At 44.9% G+C, this 23,223-nt stretch overlaps 2 protein-coding genes across 2 annotated transcripts; one reads left to right on the plus strand and one right to left on the minus strand.

The window, feature by feature from the left end:
• On the minus strand, nt 1–11,473 carry LOC131722797 (transmembrane protein 151B-like). The gene is made up of 2 exons (XM_059015909.1): nt 10,679–11,473; nt 1–2,250 (listed from the first exon to the last, which is right to left on the minus strand). Exons 1-2 carry the CDS (start codon nt 10,736–10,738, stop codon nt 904–906), a joined length of 1,407 nt encoding a protein of 468 aa, XP_058871892.1. The 5' UTR covers nt 10,739–11,473; the 3' UTR covers nt 1–903.
• Nucleotides 11,474–14,027: 2,554 nt separating this feature from the next.
• On the plus strand, nt 14,028–21,441 carry LOC117967748 (protein YIF1A-like). The gene is made up of 8 exons (XM_059015742.1): nt 14,028–14,282; nt 15,388–15,641; nt 16,501–16,605; nt 17,159–17,237; nt 17,655–17,712; nt 18,348–18,503; nt 19,333–19,426; nt 19,986–21,441. The coding sequence occupies exons 1-8, from the start codon at nt 14,255–14,257 to the stop codon at nt 20,139–20,141; spliced, it is 930 nt and encodes a 309-aa protein (XP_058871725.1). The 5' UTR covers nt 14,028–14,254; the 3' UTR covers nt 20,142–21,441.
• The last annotated feature ends 1,782 nt before the right edge of the window (nt 21,442–23,223 follow it).

Consider the following 23,223-nt stretch of genomic DNA (forward strand, 5'->3'; position numbering starts at 1 on the left):
ATTTTTTTTTTAAGGTTGTTGTTTTTTTTTTTTAATTTTAAATTAAATTACACATTGGAATGGTATAACGCACAACTTCTCAACCACCCTTTGAGAAATGACAGCTGTTTTAATTCACTTCCCTTCCTCATTTTAGAAACCAGAACCAGCATTTGCAGCTGACTGCTTGCCAAGGCATTAAAATCCATTTCCCTGCCTCTCAGGCATTAGAAACACAATCTCCCATCTCCCTTTCACAGCGGACTCTAAAGCATTTTATCCTGCAAGTTTGTGGTTCATCGGCGGTAAACAGTTGCTTACGATTAGCTACACAACCCCTGAACTTTTCTGTGCGGAATATTCTGTATCTGTCAGACTGTTCCAGGGCTGAGCGTAGCATACTGGGTCTCCACCTCAACCCAGTCACAGCGGACTGGGGTTCTTTTTCCAAGCCAGTAAGTAGTCTGTACCTTCTCAACATCCTTCATGAATTAGTTATTTTACCATCGCCAGGGTTAGAAACTCACACTAGCCCTGCTGCTGCTGCTGCACCCAGTCCTGGGGTTCAGAGCTCCCCTCAATGAAGTCTAGTATTATTATTATTATTAATATTGAAATGATCAGGAGCCAGGAGTTTGAGCAGGGTTAGAAACTCACACTAGCCCTGCTGCTGCTGCTGCTGCTGCACCCAGTCATGGGGTTCAGAGCTCCCCTCAATGAAGTCTAGTGTTATTATTATTAATATTGAAATGATCAGGAGCCAGGAGTTTGAGCAGGGTTAGAAACTCGCACTAGCCCTGCTGCTGCTGCTGCACCCAGTCCTGGGGTTCAGAGCTCCCTTCAATGAAGTCTAGTATTCATATTGAAATGATCAGGAGCCAGGAGTTTGAACAATCAGGCTCCAAAGCGAATCCGCTCCGTGGGTCACAGCAGGGAGGGGTCCCATTGCGGCGGGGGGGTCCCGTCTCGGTGACAGCTCTCATCGCCGTGCACGATCAGCACCGGGAAGTACAGGGCGTCCTGGTAGGGGGGAGGGAGGGGCGGCTGGTCCTCGGGGGTCCCGTCCGACGGGCTGCTCTCGTCCAGCCGGCCGCTGAAGCTGCGGAAGAGGCAGGTGCGGCGGGAGGGCTGGAGCCGGCCCAGGGAGAAGCGGCTGCGGCTGAACGGGAGCCGGGACGGAGCCCGCGGAGGGAGCGAGGAGCTGCTGACGGACCGCCGGCACCGCTGGCAGTTCTGCATGTAAGCCGGGTAGCCGGCTACCGTCCCGTCCATCAGGAGGGCTTCCGAATAACTGGGCACCACCTGCTGGTTGGAGCGGATGTGCCACTCCACCTCAGTCATGTCGACCGTGTTGACCCGGGGGATGCGCCCCCCGGCGTACCCCAGCTCCTCCGGGGTCGGCGCCCCGCGATCCAGCCCGAACAGCTTCTCAACGTGGTAGTGCACGAAGGCGGTGCGGTAGTCCGCGATGACCCTCAGCGGCCAGGACAGGGTGAGGCAGGAGGCCGCCCAGAAGACCCCGCGCCGGGTGTACCAAGGGGGCCGGAGAGGGTCCGGGAAAGCGATCATGTGCTCTTTGAAATCCACGTTCTTCAAATGCATCCCCTCCCGCGCCTCCATGTAATCGTCCAGCCCTTCGTTGTCGCTGAAGAAGCGGGCCCGCTGGGTCAGGTAGGCGGTCTCGGCCTCCGAGTCAGCGAAGCTGAAGCACTTGGTGAAACGGAGCCGGGTGGCAGGGTAGTCAGACAGCCCCAGCAGCTCTTTGGAAACGTCCTTCACCCCGTGGTGGGAGTAGTCGAACTCGGAGCTGGAGGCGTGGGTGTTGACCCGCTCGTGGTAGACCTCCGTGGTGGTGTAGGCGTCCCCGTTGCGGTAGCGCGTCACCTGCCTGGTCCTGCGGATGTAGTGGTAGCTGATCGCCTTCCACCAGATGCAGGGAGTGGACTGCTGCATGCGCTGGACCCGTTCGTAGACCCCGCTGATCTCCGCCCGCTGCTGCCCGGCACTCTTGGAGTAGCAGTGCCAGCACTCCACCAGGTAGATCACGTAGAGCATGGTGAGGAAGGCCAGGGGGATGTAGACGTAGCCGCTGGAGCAGGGGCTGTCAAGGGAGAGAGGAGCCCCGTCCAGGTACCCCGAGGCTGGGACCCGGGAGAGCCCGCACCAGGCCAGAGCCGCGAAGCAGCCGTACATGAGCAGGGACAGGATGAGGCACTTCCAGTGGGACTCGCGGCACAGGGAGCCGCTCAGAGACTGCTTGAGGGGCCGCTGCTGCAGGGAGGAGGAGGAGGAGGAGGGGGAGGGAAAGAGGAAAGAAAAAGGTTAATACCACAGGGAGAGATCAGAGACTTTGTTTCGTAGCCGCTCTGCTCCTGTTGTTTTGCGTGAAAGAGGAAAGGGGTTTAGTTAGTGCACAGCAAACGTGGATCTTTCTCAATTTGTTTCAGTCTCTTATGATGGGCAGGGATGCAAGCTGGTATCAAAACCTGCAACGGGTCAAACAGCTATGCAAATGGGAGTCTTATTCCCATCCCTGGCTTTGTATTCTCTTTGCTGTTCGAATGAATTTGGAAATACTAAAATGAATAACTACCAGGGATGGGAATAAGACTCCCGTTGCACAGCAGTGTGATCCATTCCAGGTTTCACTGCTACCAGTTTGATCAGCCCCCAGTGTGTCTAGCTAACAAGCTCAGGTGTGTCTGATTATTAAACTCCCAGTGAAACCAGGACTGTGCAATGGGGGGGGGGCTCATTCCCATCCTGATTTTTAAGACATTGAAAAGAGCCTTTATGTCAGTGAAGAAATGCTAAGAAAAGAACCCTAATAAATTCAGCGGCTGAATGAAGGCAGTGCTCCACAGGAAGTGGCAGGGTCACTTTTTTTTCACGTGGTTCTGAGGTGAGGAGACACTTCATACACTCCTCCGCAGACGCGCTGTGCAAAAAAAAAACAAAAAAACCCTGCGTTTGAAATTCGCTTTGCGATAATTGGAAGCGTCTATCTTTAGAAATTGCACAATGCGGGGGGGGGGGGGGGGGGGGGGATGCATTTCCAATTAACACCTGACCCGACAGCGAACCTCTACGGTAAAAACGAAGATAAAAAACGAGTCTGTAAAAACACAAAACAATAATGAAAATAAAGTCTAATACAAAACAAAATGTAACAAAAAGTCAATTTAAAAAAAAATACAGTTTGTAAAATAAAAAATAAAAAAATAAATAAAAAAAGAGAGCTTTTTTTAATTAAAATAAAATTTAAAATATATCTTTAAAAAAAACACAACACCACAGGATATCATGTGCCAGCCTAGGCAGGGGGGGGGGATTCCCTGGTCAGATCTCTAATCTATTGGACGGCGAGGAAGAGATCGTTATCGAAATCGGAGCTGCCCAAACCAGAAGGCTGCTGTGTTTAATCGAGCTTGTAAAAACACAGATGGGTCAGATCAGCACCTGCAGCGCGTCCTTGACCCGTTTCTGCAGTCTGCAATGGGCTCCAGAGGTATTGATTGAGGAAACCGGTTCCTCAGTCTACACTGCTCTTTCTCTGTTGGGTTTGACTGACAGGGAGAGGGCTAGTCTGAGGGAGTCAGGACCAGATTAACCCCTTAACTACCAGATTCGTTTTTTCCGGGGGGGGGGGGGGGGGAATCGAAACGAAAGTAATTTGATATTTCTTCACGGGAAAAAAAAAATTGAGTTTTGCCTACAAACTGCTGCGTCCTGTTTTGAATACAGTCGTAGCAGCGTGGAGTAGCGGTCAGGGCTCTGGACTCTTGACCGGAGGGTCGTGGATTCAATCCCAGGTGGGGGGACACTGCTGCTGTACCCTTGAGCAAGGTACTTTACCTAGATTGCTCCAGTAAAAACCCAACTGTATAAATGGGTAATTGTATGTAAAAATAATGTGATATCTTGTAACAATTGTAAGTCGCCCTGGATAAGGGTGTCTGCTAAGAAATAAATAATAATAATAGTAAAGATCAGTGAAATCTCGTGCTGTCGATGAAGCTCTGCACCTAGAGGAAACAGAGCCACTTTACCATCCTTTTTAGGCTGCGGTTCCTTATTGTATTTTTAAAAACGAGGAAGGACGTTCAGTGTGCCCGGCTGTCAGGATTCTCCAATCAAGCTCACAGCAGCTCAAAGCCAAGAAAAAGGAAGATTTAGAATGATAAGAACTCAATACTGGAGGTTCTGGAATGACTAAAGCAAAACACCAGGAAACAGAAAAGGGATATATACTGTATAGAGAGATAAATAGATATAGATAGATAGATAGATAGATAGATAGATAGATAGATAGATAGATAGATAGATAGATAGATAGATAGACAGACAGACACAGCCATGCCATGTTTATCACACTTTACACCACACAAACTGCTATTAAGGATAAGGAAATCTCTTAATACTTTGAGGTCAGGAGGCTAGGCTAGTCTAGGCTAATCTGACTAGGAAGAACAATCCTTCAAATGAGAGAGAGAGGGAGAGAGAGAGAGACAGGGAGAGTGAGAGAGAGGGAGGGAGAGAGAGAGCATTCATCACCAACTCTTAAAAGGCACAAACTTACTCTGCTTGAATCATATTATTATTATTATTATTATTATTATTATTAGACATCAGAATTATTATTGACTGATCTTAGATGAACAATAAAGCAAGCACTGTACTGAGGCTGTTCAGAGAGTATAAGAGCCTCCCTTTCTCTTTCTCTGCTCCACCAGCACAGAGGGAGGCTGTTCAGAGAGTATAAGAGCCTCCCTTTCTCTTTCTCTGCTCCGCCAGCGCAGAGGGAGGCTGTTCAGAGAGTGTAAGAGCCTCCCTTTCTCTCTCTCTCTGCTCCACCAGCACAGAGGGAGGCTGTTCAGAGAGTGTAAGAGCCTCTCTTTCTCTTTTTCTGCTCCACCAGCACAGAGGGAGGCTGTTCAGAGAGTGTAAGAGCCTCTCTTTCTCTCTGCTCCACCAGCACAGAGCAGAGGGAGGCTGTTCAGAGAGTATAAGAGCCTCTCTTTCTCTCTGCTCCACCAGCACAGAGCAGAGGGAGGCTGTTCAGAGAGTATAAGAGCCTCTCTTTCTCTCTCTCTGCTCCACCAGCACAGAGCAGAGGGAGGCTCTTCAGAGAGTATAAGAGAGAGAGAGATGTGGTACAGATCATTCAGAAACAGCACACAGCTCTCTGTCTCAGGAGAATCAGGATAGAGAGACAGAGAGAGGGAGATCTGGGATCCAGAAATAGGATAAATCCATTAACCCTTTATGCCACAATAAGCTTGGCCGTGAACAGGAGCTTCTGTTTCATTCCACACTTAAAGGGCAGCATTCCCTCGCCTATTTTTTGGAACGTTTGTAACCCTTCCAGGAAAGCTACATAACGCTAAGTAGCTACGCGCACAGCCCTTCACTTTGATGTGCATGTCCTGTGTACATTAGAATGCAAATCAGTAACGAACCGTTAAGGGGTATAATTGGGTTAATTATGATAGCGATCGCTCTGCCCGTGTACGCGAAGCTCCTCTTATAAAAGTGTCCCATAGTCACAGCACATCAAAGTGTAGTAAAGCACAGTGAAAGCTTGGTAAAGCATAGGGGGGTGAACTATGCATCATCAGCAACTGCTGCTGCTGCTACAGAGTCACTTCCAATAGGACCTCGTTTGTTTTGCGTCTCATCCGAAGGACGGAGCACAAGGAGGTGAAGTGACTTGCTCAGGGTCCCACACACACACACACACACACACAGGGAGTCGGAGGAATGAACTGATGCACTGATGAACTGGGGCAGCAGTGTGGAGTAGTGGTTAGGGCTCTGGACTCTTGACCGGAGGGTCGTGGGTTCAGTCCCAGGTGGGGGGGGACACTGCTGCTGTACCCTTGAGCAAGGTACTTTACCTAGATTGCTCCAGTAAAAACCCAACTGTATAAATGTATGTAAAAAATAATGTGATATCTTGTAACAATTGTAAGTCGCCCTGGATAAGGGCGTCTGCTAAGAAATAAATAATAATAATAATAATGCCCCCCCCCCCCCAAAAAAAAAAAAGTGCTTCAGCTAAGCAGAGCAAGGCATCAGGATTCAGGTGGGAACGAGGCTGTGACTGCGTGCTGCTGGGAGCCACTGTGTCTCCTCTGCAGTGTGGAGTCATGCCTGGGTGACATTCAGCATCTGAAAGCTTGCATTTCAACAGCTATCCAGCTCTGGGAGACGTGGCTGTGCTGACAGCACACTGCAGAGCTGGCAGAGCTCAACTCTCTGTCTCCTCTCGTGGTGTGTGAGCCTGGGAATCAAAAAAAAACAAAACATTTCAGCTCTGAAGAGAGTGAAACGGCTGCCGTTGGAGCAGAGGAAGGCTGTTCAGAGAGTATAAGAGCCTCCCTTTCTCTTTCTCTGCTCCGCCAGCACAGAGGGAGGCTGTTCAGAGAGTATAAGAGCCTCCCTTTCTCTTTCTCTGCTCCACCAGCACAGAGCAGAGGGAGGCTGTTCAGACAGTATAAGAGCCTCCGTTTCTCTTTCTCTGCTCCACCAGCACAGAGCAGAGGGAGGCTGATCAGAGAGTATAAGAGCCTCCCTTTCTCTTTCTCTGCTCCACCAGCACAGAGCAGAGGGAGGCTGTTCACAGAGCGTAAGAGCATTTGTTGTATAATAACTCTATAGAAAATTATACATTTTGAATGTGACAACGCAATTTTTTTTTTCTGCTTTAATAAATATTACGTCTGATCGTGAAACATCTTGAAATACCAATGCACGCCGAAAATGCCTCGAAACAAGCAATTTTTGTTGCAGTGGAAAAAAAAGTCCAGCCCTCCCTATAGTGTGCATCAGATGTAATCTTGGGGTAAGTATGTCTGTGTATATCAGACTCATTGCCAAACCTTATTACCCAGCCTGCAATGAGCTTCTTCAGGGAGTTAAGGACACCAGCACACGGGCGATCGACCACGCTACCCCCCCCATCACAGCCAGCCCGCTGCGTGTCACCTGTGATTGGCTGATCCCATGACATGCTTTTAAGTTTCTCATAGTGAATGCACAGCAAAGTGTAGTAAAGCATAGGGAAGCATTGTAAAGCACAGAGAGGTATGGTAAAGCATAGGGAAGCATTGTAAAGCACAGAGAGGTCTGGTAAAGCATAGGGAAGCATTGTAAAGCACAGAGAGGTCTGGTAAAGCATAGGGAAGCATTGTAAAGCACAGAGAGGTCTGGTAAAGCATAGGGAAGCATTGTAAAGCACAGAGAGGTCTGGTAAAGCATAGGGAAGCATTGTAAAGCACAGAGAAGTCTGGTAAAACATAGGGAAGCATTGTAAAGCACAGAGAGGTCTGGTAAAGCATAGGGAAGCATTGTAAAGCACAGAGAGGTCTGGTAAAGCATAGGGAAGCATTGTAAAGCACAGAGAGGTCTGGTAAAGCACAGGGAAGCATTGTAAAGCACAGAGAGGTCTGGTAAAGCACAGGGAAGCATTGTAAAGCGCAGAGAGGTCTGGTAAAGCATAGGGAAGCATTGTAAAGCACAGAGAGGCATGGTAAAGCAAAGGGAAGCATTGTAACACATATTAAAAAAACAAGCCATGGTTTACTAACCCTGATAAAAGCTTCCCCACAGTAAAAGCCCAGCAAAGTGTAACCCTTTTTATAAGGGTTAGTATACCATGGTTTGTTTTCGATGTGCTTTCCCATGCTTTCACTGTGCTTTATAACACGTTGCAGTGTTTCTACAGTGACTCTGTCTCCTTCTCTGATAGGAGGCTGCCCTGCAGTATCTCTGTAGGTCTCTCCAGTGCTTTTCAATCACCCTGATCATCTCTGCTTTGAAGCACTGAGGTCTTGCTTCCTGTTCACTTTTGGAAAGACAGGAGCTGGTCTGCTGAATCCGAGTGCCGCAGATCACAGCTATTTATAGCTCCCGGCTGCTGTACACTGGCTGCGCCAAACGCACCTTTTTTTTTGTTCTGGACAAAACGGACACAGGTTTGCTGTCCCTCAAATAAGGACAATAGCACTTAATGAGTCAAAGAATAACCAGAGCAAGGGTATTATTATTATTATTATTATTATTATTATTATTATTATTATTATTATTATTATTATTATTATTATTATTAATAATAATAATAATAATAATTTAGCAGACACTTTTATCCAAAGCGACTTGCAGAGACTAGGGGGGTGAACTCTGCTTCATCAACAACTGCTGCTGCTGCTGAGTCACTATTATTATTATTATTATTGTTTATTTCTTAGCAGACGCCCTTATCCAGGGCAACTTACAATTCTTACAAGATAGAACATTATTTTTACATACAATTACCCATTTATACAGTTGGGTTTTTACTGGAGCAATCTAGGTAAAGTACCTTGCTCAAGGGTACAGCAGCAGTGTCCCCCACCTGGGATTGAACCCACGACCCTCCGGTCAAGAGTCCAGAGCCCTAACCGCTACTCCACAGTACTGCCCCAGTTATCAAGTTATACAATATTATCATATTCTATTATATTAGCTAATTAATTACTGATTGATTGAGATCATATTCTATTCAGTGTATCAATTATGTTTCTCCTTATAAAGTGATTGATAAGCTGATAGCTCGTGTATGTATAAAACGGATCACTCTCATATATAGAAAAGCCACGAGAAAACTTGTGGTTTGCAGCCTGAATGTAACATATCACAGCTTTCCGCGTCCCGTCTGCTTAAAACGCTTAGAGCCTGCGAGAGGAGGAGATGAAGCCGCGTTCCTCTGGGAATCCAAATGGAAAGGAAAGGATCGACTGGCGTGGGTTTGCTAAACTGAAATGCCGTTCATTTCCGTGTGTCTACAGAGTGTCTAAGAGCAGCCCTCTCTGCCAGACCCCAACCCGGTCTCTGAGAGAGCGCCGTGGACTTGTGTTTGATCTGGTACTGCCGGGATGTGTTTCTACAGACAGACAGACAGACACACAGACACACAGACACACACACACTGACACACACACACACACACTGACACACCGACACACACACTGAGACACACACGCACACACCGACACACACACACACTGACACACACACACCCCGACACACACACACTGACACACACACACACACACCCCGACACACACACACTGACACACACACCCCGACACACACACACACACACACACTGACACACACACACACACACACACACACTGACAGACACACAATGACACACACCCCGACACACGCATACACACCAACACATATGTGTAGAGTAGTGGTCAGGGCTCTGGACTCTTGACCGGAGGGTCGTGGGTTCAATCCCAGGTGGGGGACACTGCTGCTGTACCCTTGAGCAAGGTACTTTGCCTAGATTGCTCCAGTAAAAACCCAACTGTGTAAATGGGGAATTGTATGTGAAAATAATGTGATATCTTGTAACAATTGTAAGTCGCCCTGGATAAGGGCGTCTGCTAAGAAATAAATAATTATATATATATATATATATATATATGTGTGTGTGTGTGTGTGTTTATGTAGCTCAAAAACAAATAGGGTTGCATGATGTTTGTTGTGTTATTTGAAAAAAAATATGATGCATACATTTATGTAATAATAATAACAAAATATATTCTTATTATTAATAGTATTACTATATATATATATATATATATATATATATATATATATATATATATATATATATATATATATATATATTACTACCACTATTATTATTATTATTATTATTATTATTATTATTATTATTATTATTATTAATAATAATAATAATAATAATAATAATAATAATAATAATAATAATAATAATATGAAATGTTGTTAATATGCTCTTGCGTTCATTTACTGTCACATACACTTTTTGGAAACACTCCCCAATGCGCTAATGACCCCCTCACATGACACAAGCCATTGATTCACCTCACCGCGGGGTCCCGTTACAGACTGTGTAATACAAACACGAACGTGGATGCTTTCCTTTGCACTGAGTCACACATCCCGGATTCAAGAATTCAAACACACACGGGACATTTCAAAGCGCATGTTACACACAGCCCGAGAGTCCTAACCTACATAGGATGCGTGCAAAACATTAGAAATAGGTTTGTTTTTTTCACTGCATTGCAGAAAGCGGTGGTATCTGCCTTTTCTTCTATATATATATTTTTTTTTTACAATAATATCTAACAAAAAATTTACATACAACGTTATGAGCTAGACTAGTGCTGGCACAGAACGCGCTCGCCCGGTGCGTGTTATTGTAAAAAACACACGTCGCTTTATGACAGCGAGTCCTTCACGCGGTCGTCTTTGAAGATTATATCTATCTATCTTTCTATCTATCTATATAAAGTCTGTATATTTGACCTGCATATGTGGGTTTAAGTATACCGTGTGCCTCATATGTAAAAGGAGGCCACTTTGTGACTTTTGTATGCGTATTTGAATTACTGGGGAACCCAATGCAGTGCGTGTGTTATAAACAGCAAGGACAACGACAAATTAAAGACGCTTTTTTAAAAAGAAAATAACCATTTTAAAGAACGCACAGACACCAAAGCAGAGCTGCGTGACAAACAGCAATGCATTGAACAGAGGAACGGGGAGAGACGGGAGAGTGAGGGGAGATTCGGAGCAGGGGGGGCGTGCATGTCATTTTCAATGTTCAGTGGCTGTCATTAATTATTTTATTTTTATGTACAAGGCGTTCTCTTACCTCTTCTCGCTCTCCCTGGCTGAGCATCGGAGCCTCCCCGGTTACCGTGACTCCCTGCATCGCGCCGCTTCCAGCTGGTTAATAATATCAGACCTGGCGAAGTAGCGGCGACCATCCGCAGACAATCCGGCGTTTTATTACCGAACCCCAGGGTTCCGGAGCGGGCACAGCCGCCGATTGTTTCCCAGAGAACAAATCGCCCGTTCTCGGCTTCTTTCTACGGAGCGGCCGGCGGAAGACGCGCATTCTCGTTGTCTGCCAGCGGTGCACTGTAACCTGATAGGTGGTGTGTTTTTTTGTGGGTAATAATATCTTTAACGCTATAGAGGGTTTTGTAACTGTTTTTTGTTGTTGTTTTTTAAAGAAAACTAACAAACAGCGTGCTTGTGCGGGCTATAGATAGCCACAATCGCTTATACAAAATAAAAAATACAAAAAGGGTCTATCCCGCGCCTCCTTATTGAATCACAAATCTTCACTCTTCTTTGTCGGGTTCAAATTGCCCTTCCCCTCCTCCCTTCCTCCTCCCCTCCTCATCCTCCTCTCCCTTTTTGTCTGTGCGTGTCTTTCGCATGCACGCTTTGCTGTTCTTCTGAGCTGTCGCCGGCCGCTTTGCCTCTGTGGTGCCCCGGTGCCCCGGTGCTCAGATGCATCGCTGTCCCGCGACCTTGTGTGCAGCAGGTGAATTTCTCCGATCTTGCTGTAATGACCCGCAGCGCCGTCCGGTCTGCGTGCGCCTCCTAATGCACGGCGAGGTGCCTCCTCTGCGCGCTCTCCTGCCTGCACGGGCAGCCTGATTGCTTATGCTGACGCCAGAGACGCCTAAGCATTTATAAATAAATAAATAAATAAATAAATAAATAAATAAAATCTTAGGTCGTGAATAATTTATAAGAAAATGGATGGTTTGTTTTGATTCTCTCTCTTTATTTTGATGTTCTCTCTCTCTATCTCTCTCTCTCTCTCTCTCTTCTTATAATATATTGGGATACAGTAAATACCAGCACCGATCCATGCATTGTGCATGCAGTAAGCGTCTCATAGTTTGAGATATATGACATATGTATGGCACACAGGCTGTACTGTGTTCAATATAAGTTTCAGTCCATATGAATTTAAATAAGGACCATATCTATCTATCTATCTATCTATAGTCCTTATGAATATATATATATATGATTCTTAGATACAGTGTTTATGTAACGTATATTGGTGTATATATATATATATAGAGAGAGAGAGAGAGAGAGAGAGAGAGAGAGAGAGAGAGAGAGAGAGAGAGAGAGAGAGAGATGTGGTACAGAGAATTCAGAAACAGCGCCCAGCTCTCTGTCCCAGGAGAAACAGGATCCAACAGGACGCTGATAAACTCAAAACTCTTTTATTTTAAAAGTGATATTGTCTACCTGTCATAACACCCTAACAACGCCCTGTCAGTGAGCCGGCAGTCACATACACTGCGTGCTGAAATCACACGCCCCCGACAGCCAATAGCTAATTGAATGTGATGCCGAATCGCTTTCAGGTTAAACTATTAAGAGATTGATAAACGGCTGTTTATTTATGCATGGGATGCAGCTGGGAGTTTACAGCGGGACAGCGCGCAATTAAGAGGATGCTGAAATCAAAGAAAATAACCGCAGGCTGCTTTAAATATTTAAGTTTAACGTCTTTTTTTTAATGTATCTTGAAATCGTGAAAGGGCGTTGTTTTGTTACCGTTAAAAAAAAAAAAAAAACACAGTCATTTGCATTTTGAAAATCATCCCCATAGACTTCATCACATTTTTAACCCAGGAGGGGCGCAGAATCCCGTGGTTACCAGGCAACGGTTCTGTGAACTCGGGGACACAGGTGTGAAGGCGGGACCCACGGGGTTTCCATTAACAGTCACCAGGGACTTTCTTGCAGGTAAAACTCAAAACGCGTTTGGTTTTGGTTGTAATAGGTTTGAAGGTAAGACGTTTCAGCTAATGCGAGCTTCAATTAGCCTACCGCCGCCAAAACAAGCTAGTTATATCATATATTATAATATGTGATCTGTGCAGTATGATAGTAAACACCATAGTGACAGGGCAACTTCTCAAACTATGTAGAGTCCACACAAACCGTTTAAAAAATTATAAAAAATGAAATTAAAAACGTGACCGAAGCGGTTACAGGCTTACTGCAATATACCAATATCCTTTTTAGATGTGTTTTCTGTCCGACGCGGTTAAAAACGCAGTTGACTTCTGTATATGTACAGGAAAAAAAAAAACAAAAAAACAATTTTACCGAAAGTAAAAAACAAAACGGTCTTGTTATTTGTTCACATGACTTGAAAGTACCGTTTACTGCTACTAGGCGGCGCCAAAGCAACGTCGTTGACCTTCACGTTGAACGATTAATCAGAAAATGGGTTGTATGAATCTTAAAGTTATATATTTGAGAAAAATGTTTGTATTATAAGCTTGCATGCCTGTTGCTATTTAAAAAATGTTATACAATTGTCTGTAAAAAAATAAATAAAATAACTTCATAATTAAATTTGTTTTAGTTTTGTCTCAGTTTAGCATTAGTTTAGCAAACCCTTTCACTGTATAAATGTCCCTTTCCTGACTTTAAACACCGCACACACCTTGTGATAAGCAATGCTATAATAACATTGGCCAATGCTTTCACAATCCACACGAAACGGCTTTGGCCAGAGCTCTGGACTCTTGACCAGAGGGTCGTGGGTTCAATCCCAGGTGGGGGACACTGCTGCTGTACCCTTGAGCAAGGTACTTTACCTAGATTGCTCCAGTAAAAACCCAACTGTATAAATGGGGAATTGTATGCAAAAATAATGTGATATCTTGTAACAATTGTAAGTCGCCCTGCATAAGGGCGTATGCTAAGAAATAAATAAATAATAATAATAATAATAATAATAGAGATCGCTGAAGAGTTTAGTTTCCTATTGCTGTGAAAACGGGTATTTAAACAAAAAAACAACAACTACCATTTAACAACTTGACTTCGTGGCACAGGACTGACATTTCTACTGTTTATTGCAATCTACCAATCAGCACGCACTTCCCCACGGTTGCTATCACCTTAAACCAATCAGAAAAAAGTTACTCTTGGGTCTCCTCTTCCCTCCCACTTTAGATAACACCCGCCTTCTTATTTGCATAAAATCTTCATTCGCCAATAGATTGCTGAATCTGTGTGCGCCCGACACCCCTCTGGACCAATCAGACTTTACGAGGCAGCAGCAAAACTCCACCCCCAATTCTGAGCTCAACCTTAAACCCGCCCCTCCGACCCTAAAGAGTGACGGATGTTTCCTCCTATCAGCGTGAAGGCTGGTTAGAGCGACAAATGGCTTAACCAATAAAAACTCCAGATAGGACGCTCGAACTTGCCACGCAGGCTTCTACGTCGGTCAATCGCTTATGTGGGGGGGAGAGAGGGCGTTTTGTCATGAGCTGGTTTTTGGAAAAGAATGTCTAGATAGTTTTTAAACAAATACTTAATAAATAAATAAAAATTGTCTTCTAAATAAGTAATTTACAGATAGCCTGCATACATTTTGTATTTAGTTTTGGGTATGGCTTACCAACAAGGATATCGACCCAGTAAGTATAGCATGTTTTTTTTTTTTCAGATAAATAGCTGTGCAATAATGTCTTTATAAGGAGCGTATTCTGTGGCTGTATTTGTAGTTTTGGTGCATTTAAAACAAAACAAACTAACGCATTTTATTCATGTAAACTCGCCTCAAACTGTCTCAGGAGCACCACACCAACATAAACAAGTATTATTAAAATAATCTAGAAGTTTTGCAAACTGTGTGTCTCTCGTAGCGTGCACATCCTCGCTCGTCCTGTAAATTTAAATTTAAACAGGCTCAGCTGGACGTGTCTGAATTGTTAACGAGTTTCTCGTTTTGCATGTGTGTGTTTTTTTTATTATTTCAAATCGTGTTCTGAATACCGTTTTGTAATTTTTTTTTTCAAATGCCACGGATGCATATAAGGCCTACGATGCACAGCACCGTCTCCTCTCTCATTATCGAGTACCTGTGGGCTGCAATGGACACCCTACCCCCCCGCCCAAAAAAAATCAAACTACCACTTCTCCAATAATGTGACATGTTATAATTACTGCACTTTTTAAACACGTGAATATGAAATAACGAGAACGGAGTTTGCAAACTCGGAGTACTCTCTAGGCGACGCCATATGGTCAACTCTCTCCGTTTCAAAACTAGGGTCTGTTTCTCCACGCTTGCAATATACTTTTAATGTTTGAGACTCGTCTCTAATTCAAACCTGTTGTGTTAATGAATTTTTACTGACTTGTCGTAAACTGAGATGAAATGCTACCGAGGTCAAGCTTCGGTTTCAGGCGTTAGCTGGGCGATATTTTATAAGACGGCTGGGTATTGGCTATTCAACCTCCAAAGCTAGGAAACACGGCAAAACCATGTTGGAAAATTAAGGATTTGTATTTAACAATGTGTTTTCGTTTTTTTTTTTTTTACAGGATCATCAGCATTGTGATGATGTAATAACAAGCGAGAACCCGACCTCGTGTCGTCATCGCTATGACGTCAATGTAAACAATATAACGACTACGACGCGGAAAACAAACAAAACGACGGTTTAACGTGAACTTCGCGGAGCATGAAAAGCGCTTAATGTCAAGTCGTTTTAAGTTCTTTTCTTGTTTTTTTGTCAGGCCCCAAGCACCGAGCTCCCCGTGGCCCCGCCCCCGCCATGGGCGGTCCCACCCAGCTGTTCGACGACACCAGCGCGGGGATGCCCCCTCAACACCCGGGGGGCTACCCCAGCCAGCCGGGGGGCTACCCCCAGCAGGGCTACGACATGGGGGGCTTCAGCGTGGACAGCATCTTCACGGACCCCGTGGCGAACGTAGCGATGGCGTACGGATCCAGCATGGCCAACCAGGGCAAGGATATGGTCAGCAAAGAGGTGGGGCTCAGACAGTCTTCGGATTGCGTTTCTTATTTTTGAATACACTGCCCTGTTACTTTTATTTATGACGAGAGTTATTGCCGTTGTTTTTCCCCCCCACCCATTCCAGGTTTTACTGCTACTTAGCCCCCCAGTGTGTCTATTATTATTATTATTATTATTATTATTATTATTATTATTTATTTCTTAGCTGACGCCCTTATCCAGGGCGACTTACAATGTTACAAGATATCACATTATTTTTACATACAATTACCCATTTATACAGTTGGGTTTTTACTGGAGCAATCTAGGTAAAGTACCTTGCTCAAGGGTACAGCAGCAGTGTCCCCCACCTGGGATTGAACCCACGACCCTCCGGTCAAGAGTCCAGAGCCCTGACCACTACTCCACACTGCTGCTTAGCTAACAAGCTCAGGTGTGTCTTATTATTAAACTCCTAGCGAAGCCAGGGCTGGGAATCAGACTCCTATTGCACAGCAGTGTGATCCATTCCAGGTTTTACTAGGAGCTTGATCAGCCCCCAGTGTGTCTAGCTAACAAGCTCAGGTGTGTCTGATTATTAAACTCCTAGCGAAGCCAGGGATGGGAATCAGACTCCTATTGCACAGCAGTGTGATCCATTCCAGGTTTTACTAGGAGCTTGATCAGCCCCCAGTGTGTCTAGCTAACAAGCTCAGGTGTGTCTGATTATTAAAGTCCTAGTGAAACCAGGACTGGATCACACTGCTGTGCAGCGGGAGTCTCCCTCCTTGCACATGGAGGTACAGTTAATCTCGTCAGACCGGGAGTTTTTCATCGAGAGCCGTGTTAACTGACCGCACCCCTGTCGCTTTTTTTTTTTCTTCTCTGGCAGATTGACAGATTCGTCTCGATCAACAAGCTGAAGTATTTCTTTGCTGTCGACACAAAGTATGTGATGAAGAAACTGGCTCTGCTCATGTTTCCATACACGCACCAGGTATGAGCGCTCTGCAAAACACACCAATCAAAAATGCATCTACCCCAGGGCGCCTCACACCCCTGCGTCTGAAGCTTTCCATTCTCGCTGAGCTCTCCGTCGCTTAACTAGACCCTTAATTGAGCTAATAAGTTGCTTTTATTATTATTATTATTATTATTATTATTATTATTATTATTATTATTATTATTTATTTCTTAGCAGACGCCCTTATCCAGGGCGACTTACAATTTACAAGATATCACATTATTTTTACATACAATTCCCCATTTATACAGTTGGGTTTTTACTGGAGCAATCTAGGTAAAGTACCTTGCTCAAGGGTACAGCAGCAGTGTCCCCCCCACCTGGGATTGAACCCACGACCCTCCGGTCAAGAGTCCAGAGCCCTAACCACTACTCCACACTGCTGCCCCTAAGTTAGACCTTAATTAGACCTTTTTGTTAATTGTTCTCGGCTCCTAGATGGTTACAGAGTTTTAGTTTTAGTGATTAGTTTCTTTTGATGCTCAGTATACATGTAAGTTAATACATGAGGACTGTGTGCTTTCAGAACTGGGAAGTGCGTTACCACAGAGATTCCCCCATGACTCCAAGACATGACGTCAACGCTCCTGATCTCTACATCCCCTGTGAGTAAAGACTAGGGGATCTGTGGGGGGCAGGGGAGGGTCCCCAAGGGTCTCCCCTGGTAAAGGCACGGTCGCGTGGTGTGCAGGGGGGGAGTCGCACAGTCAGGGGAGTGCAGGGGTCCCCGAGGGTCTCCCCTGGTAAAGGCACGGCCGCGTGGTGTGCAGGGGGAGAGTCACACAGTCAGGGGAGTGCAGGGGTCCCCGAGGGTCTCCCCTGGTAAAGGCATGGCCACGTGGTGTGCAGGGGGGAGAGTCACACAGTCAGGGGAGTGCAGGGGTCCCCGAGGGTCTCCCCTGGTAAAGGCACAGCCGCGTGGTGTAATCTGGTAGCTGTTTGTAACGTTTGGTTTACAGGACAGAGCGGTGGTTTTGATAATGTCCTGACACCCGTTCTTCTTTCTCTTTCTCTCTCTCTAGCCATGGCGTTCATCACTTACATCCTCTTGGCTGGGATGGCTCTGGGGATACAGAAAAGGTGAGTCCTCCCTTCTGATTCACACGATTCAGAGGGCTTTGTGAAGAAGGCCGGTCAGAGAAATCCACGTCGGGGACGAGCTTGGGGGAGGGGGGGGGTTTAAAACGTTATTCAGAATCTTCACAGCGTTTTAGAAAAAATACGATATTCTCCTGAAACTAACATAGCGGTCCAGCATTCCCTCCCTGCTATACAGTGAATAATGCGTGGTTTCTGTCTGTCTGTGTCTCTTCTCTCTCTGTGTCTCCTCTCTCCCTCTCTCTGTCTCCCTCTCTGGTCTCTCTGTGTGTCTCCTCTCTCTCTCTCTCTCTCTCTCTCTCTCTCTCTCTCTCTCTCTCTCTCTCTCTCTCTCTCTCTCTCTCTCTCTCTCTCTCTCTCTCTCTCTCTCTCTCTCTCTGGAGGTGCTGGGGGTGTGTGTCAGCACAGCTCTGGTGTGGATGATCTCTCTCTGGTCTCTCTCTCTCTCTCTAGGTTCTCTCCGGAGGTGCTGGGGGTGTGTGTCAGCACGGCTCTGGTGTGGATGATCTCTCTCTGGTCTCTCTCTCTCTCTAGGTTCTCTCCGGAGGTGCTGGGGGTGTGTGTCAGCACGGCTCTGGTGTGGATGATCTCTCTCTGGTCTCTCTCTCTCTCTCTAGGTTCTCTCCGGAGGTGCTGGGGGTGTGTGCCAGCACGGCTCTGGTGTGGATGATCATCGAGGTGCTGGCTCTCTTGCTCAGCCTCTACCTGGTCACAGTGCACAGCGAGCTCACCGCCTTCGACCTGCTGGCCTACAGCGGCTACAAGTATGTGGGGTAAGTGAGAGAGCGGCCGCTAGTCACTTCGTGCCATCGCTGCAGCCGTGGACACAAGTCTTGCATCACCAAGAATGTTAGGATAGTCTTTCTCTCTGTGTGTGTGTGTGTGTGTGTGTGTGTCTCCTCTCTCTCTCTCTCTCTCTCTCTCTCTCTCTCTCTCTCTCTCTCTCTTCTGTGTGTCTGTTTTTCTGTCTCTGTTTCTGTGAGTGTTTGTTTGTTTGTTTGTTTGTTTGTCTCTCTCGCTCTGTGTCTGTCTGTGTGTCTCTCTCTCTGTGTTTGTCTCCCTGTGTTTTCTGTCTTTGTTTCTGTGAGTGTCTGTCTGTCTCTCTCTCTCTGTCTCTCTCTCCCTGTCTGTCTGTCTGTCTGTCTCTCTCGCTGTCTCAATTTAATTCAAAGATGCTTTATTGGCATGACATCAGAAGTATTGCCAAAGCAATTCTAAAAATAATTAAATATATATTATTTTTTTAATTATTTTGTATATATAAATAATTAACATATTTATATATAAATAAAAACATCATACCGAATGATTACGGAAAAGAAATCTGCATAAAAAGACACACAAATATTTAAATAAAACCGACACATACAAAGATATCTATTTGTACATACATATATGATGGAAGGGAGTTTCTGTAAGATTTTACTGGTCCTGTCTCAGCTCAGGATGCTATCTGATGCATTCAGCAGCCGTGTCTGTCTCTCTCTGTCTGTCTCTCTCTCTCTCTCTCTCTCTCTCTGTGTGTTTCTCTCTCGTTCCACGTCCTGTTACAGCAGACCAGTAACCCCGCTCCCCCTCTCCCCCCCTCCCTCTCCCTTGCAGAATGATCCTCACTGTGGCGAGCGGGCTCTTATTCGGGAGCGATGGTTACTATGTAGCCCTGGCCTGGACCTCCTGTGCCCTCATGTTCTTCATAGTAAGTACAGAGTTTCATTACCTGCAGTGTTCTCCAGCTCCCAGCTGTGAAAATAAAGGGGTCTCGATACCAGGAGGTTCAAATCCCGGCTCAGCAACTGACTCCCTGTGTGTGTGTGACACCCTGAGCAAGTCGCTTCACCTCCTTGTGCTCCGTCCTTCGGATGAGACGTCAAACAAACGATCTCCTATTGGAAGTGACTCTGCAGCAGCAGCAGCAGCAGTTGTTGATGAAGCAGAGTTCACCCCCCCCTAGTCTCTGTGAGTCGCTTTGGATAAAAGCGTCTGCTGAATGACGACTGATTAATAATAATAAAACCACCCTCCAAAATATGCACCCGCTGTGCTCCAAACACTAAGCCCAGGGATGGAAATAAGACTCCCGCTGCACAGCAGTGTGATCCAGTCCTGGTTTCACTGGGAGTTTAATAATCAGACACACGTGAGCTTGTTAGCTAGACACACTGGGGGGCTGATCAAGCTGGTAGCAGTAAAACCTGGACTGGATCACACTGCTGTGCGATAGGAGTCTTATTCCCATCCCTGTTGTATCCCTGCAGGTGCGATCCCTGCGCATGAAGATTCTGGCCACCGCGTCGTCCGAGGGCGTGGTCAGCCACAACGCCAAGAACCGCATCCGGATCTACATCACCGTGGCGACGGCGGGATTCCAGCCGCTCATGATCTACTGGCTGACCTTTCACCTCATCAGATGAGGAGGGGGGCGGAGCTAGACTGGCCACACCCCTGACTCCTCCTCCTCCTCCTCCTCCTCCTCACCCCCTCCCTCCCCTGCTTGCAAAACAAACTTTTTTTGGGATTGAAAAGGAGGATTTGCGTGCTTTATTTAAGTGAACATGTCCCAGTGTTTTTTTGTTTTTTTTTATATATATATAAAGGTGGCTGTTTAATTTCTCACTCATGTAGGTTAACCCTGTGTTATTGAAGATGGATTGGTAGTGGTTTAACAGATGTTTGCAGACAGGGGGCGCCGCAGGGCGCAGTCTCATGCTGGAGCACACAAGAGAGGGGACGCAGAATTCATCTCCCGGCTATGGCAGGAACGTCCGCGTCGTGTGTGTGTGTGCGGGACTCGTAGCTCCCGCGAACCTTTTTTAAAAGATGAATCGTGCGTCCCGCAGGGAGAGTGGCCCGGGTGTGGAATATCATCACAGTGATCTGTTGAAGCGTTCCAGTGGGGATAGAGGAGGGTGAGGCATCTCTTTACATTTCTCGGATAATGTTTGAAATTCAACAGCGCTGGTGCATGCAGGTAGGTCCCAGCCCTGCAGAGTCTGCATTTTTAACAGGAGTTTGGGGGTTTGCATTAAAAGTCAGAGTGTTTTTCTTTTATATATATAATTTTTTTTTTTTTTCATTCTCATTTACCACAATAGACATTTAACAGGCTTTAGAAGTTTTGTAAATTGAGCGTCAAATTGATTTTTTTTTTTAATAATAATAATAATAATAATAATGATTTTGGATTTAGCATTTCAAAAGAAAACTAGTGTTTGCTAAACTGTTTAAAAAGCCTGCCCACGCTTTAAACGTGAATTTTTATATATATATATATATATATATATATATATATATATATATATATATATATATATATATATAATGCGCGCGCACACACAAGGAAATGAAAACCCACAAATAGTCTCTTTGGCAACTGCCTTTATCCAAGACAGCTCGGTCCAGTCCTGGTTTCACTGGGAGTTTAATAATCAGACACACCTGAGCTTGTTAGCTAGACACACTGGGGGCTGATCAAGCTGGTAGCAGTAAAACCTGGAACGGATCACACTGCTGTGCGATAGGAGTCTGATTCCCAACCCTGTAATTTGTGCTTGGTGTTTTTAAACACTGAATATTGTGCAGTATTTTTATATTCACCAGGCGGGTACGAGAACATTTTCGGTTTTTAACAGAGTTCAGATTTTTTTTTTAATTGTATTATTTTATTTGTTTCTCATGTGTATTTTTTATTTTTAAATAAACTACACAACTGCATTTTTTTTTCTGTGTTCGTGCTGTTACGATTTCGCGACACTAGGTGGCGGTAGCGGATCAAACTCGTACTAACCAGGAAAGTTTGGATACAGAACGAGAACTCGCCAATAAACTCTGGGAAAGGGATGCATGACGCCTGAGATCTCCTGGTCTTTATTCCTGCTGTACCCTTAAATTACTGAAGCAATTAAACGCCTTCTGGTTTTGAATTATAATATAATACTGATGCAGTCTAAAGCTCTGGCCAACAGTTCTGCATCGCACTATAGAATGAACACAGTGCTTCGTGAAGTCTACTGAAACCTGCTGAATAATGTTCCCTTGTTAACATATTGAATTCCACCCCCCTCTATATAGAATGAACTCCCTCAGCTTCATAGAGTCCAATGAAAGCTGCTGAATAATGTTCCCTTGTTAACATATTGAATTCCACTCCCCTCTATATAGAATGAACTCCCTCAGCTTCATAGAGTCCAATGAAAGCTGCTGAATAATGTTCCCTTGTTAACATATTGAATTCCACCCCTTCTATATAGAATGAACTCCCTCAGCTTCATAGAGTCCAATGAAAGCTGCTGAATAATGTTCCCTTGTTAACATATTGAATTCCACCCCCTCTATATAGAATGAACCCCTCAGCTTCATAGAGTCCAATGAAAGCTGTTGAATAATGTTCCCTTGTTAACATATTGAATTCCACCCCCTCTATATAGAATGAACTCCCTCAGCTTCATAGAGTCCAATGAAAGCTGCTGAATAATGTTCCCTTGTTAACATATTGAATTCCACCCCCTCTATATAGAATGAACTCCCTCAGCTTCATAGAGTCCAGTGAAAGCTGCTGAATAATGTTCCCTTGTTAACATATTGAATTCCACCCCCTCTATATAGAATAAACTCCCTCAGCTTCATAGAGTCCAATGAAAGCTGCTGAATAATGTTCCCTTGTTAACATATTGAATTCCACCCCCTCTATATAGAATGAACTCCCTCAGCTTCATAGAGTCCAGTGAAAGCTGCTGAATAATGTTCCCTTGTTAACATATTGAATTCCACCCCCTCTATATAGAATGAACTCCCTCAGCTTCATAGAGTCCAATGAAAGCTGCTGAATAATGTTCCCTTGTTAACATATTGAATTCCACCCCCTCTATATAGAATGAACTCCCTCAGCTTCATAGAGTCCAATGAAAGCTGCTGAATAATGTTCCCTTGTTAACATATTGAATTCCACCCCCTCTATATAGAATGAACTCCCTCAGCTTCATAGAGTCCAATGAAAGCTGCTGAATAATGTTCCCTTGTTAACATATTGAATTCCACCCCCTCTATATAGAATGAACTCCCTCAGCTTCATAGAGTCCAATGAAAGCTGCTGAATAATGTTCCCTTGTTAACATATTGAATTACACCCCCTCTATATAGAATGAACTCGCTCAGCTTCATAAGAGTCCAAAAAATATCTTAAAACTAGATTTTTTTTAAAACGATCTCTTTAAGGACAAATCGTTTATTTACAGAGTTTATTTTCAGCTTTCGATGAGGTTAATTTGGAAACTTAAAAAGACATTGCTGTTTCCAGACCTAACGCACTGCCCTTGATTTATAGCGGCTCCCAGATCTGCTTCACGTTCAGCGGGGCGGTTTCCTGTCTAATTGTCGGGGTCTGTAGCTGCGCGCCTACCTTTGCCAATCCGTATTTTAACATAATCTTCAGTTTTCAATACTGTTCATCTTTTGAAAAATATTTCATTCTTATTTATTAACAAAAAGTCACCCTAT

This window comes from Acipenser ruthenus, chromosome 51 (genome assembly GCF_902713425.1).
Source record: "Acipenser ruthenus chromosome 51, fAciRut3.2 maternal haplotype, whole genome shotgun sequence".
NCBI classification, from domain to species: Eukaryota; Metazoa; Chordata; class Actinopteri; order Acipenseriformes; family Acipenseridae; genus Acipenser; species Acipenser ruthenus.

Excerpts from the sequence above, each read along its gene's own strand:
- LOC131722797 (XM_059015909.1), bottom strand. The coding sequence starts at position 10,738 with ATGCAGGGAGTCACGGTAACCGGGGAGGCTCCGATGCTCAGCCAGGGA. Across the intron at positions 2,251-10,678 it reads GCCAGGGAGAGCGAGAAGAG|CAGCGGCCCCTCAAGCAGTC; the intron begins GTAAGAGAACGC and ends TCCTCCCTGCAG.
- LOC117967748 (XM_059015742.1), top strand. The coding sequence starts at position 14,255 with ATGGCTTACCAACAAGGATATCGACCCA. Across the intron at positions 16,606-17,158 it reads TGTTTCCATACACGCACCAG|AACTGGGAAGTGCGTTACCA; the intron begins GTATGAGCGCTC and ends GTGTGCTTTCAG. Across the intron at positions 19,427-19,985 it reads GTGCCCTCATGTTCTTCATA|GTGCGATCCCTGCGCATGAA; the intron begins GTAAGTACAGAG and ends GTATCCCTGCAG.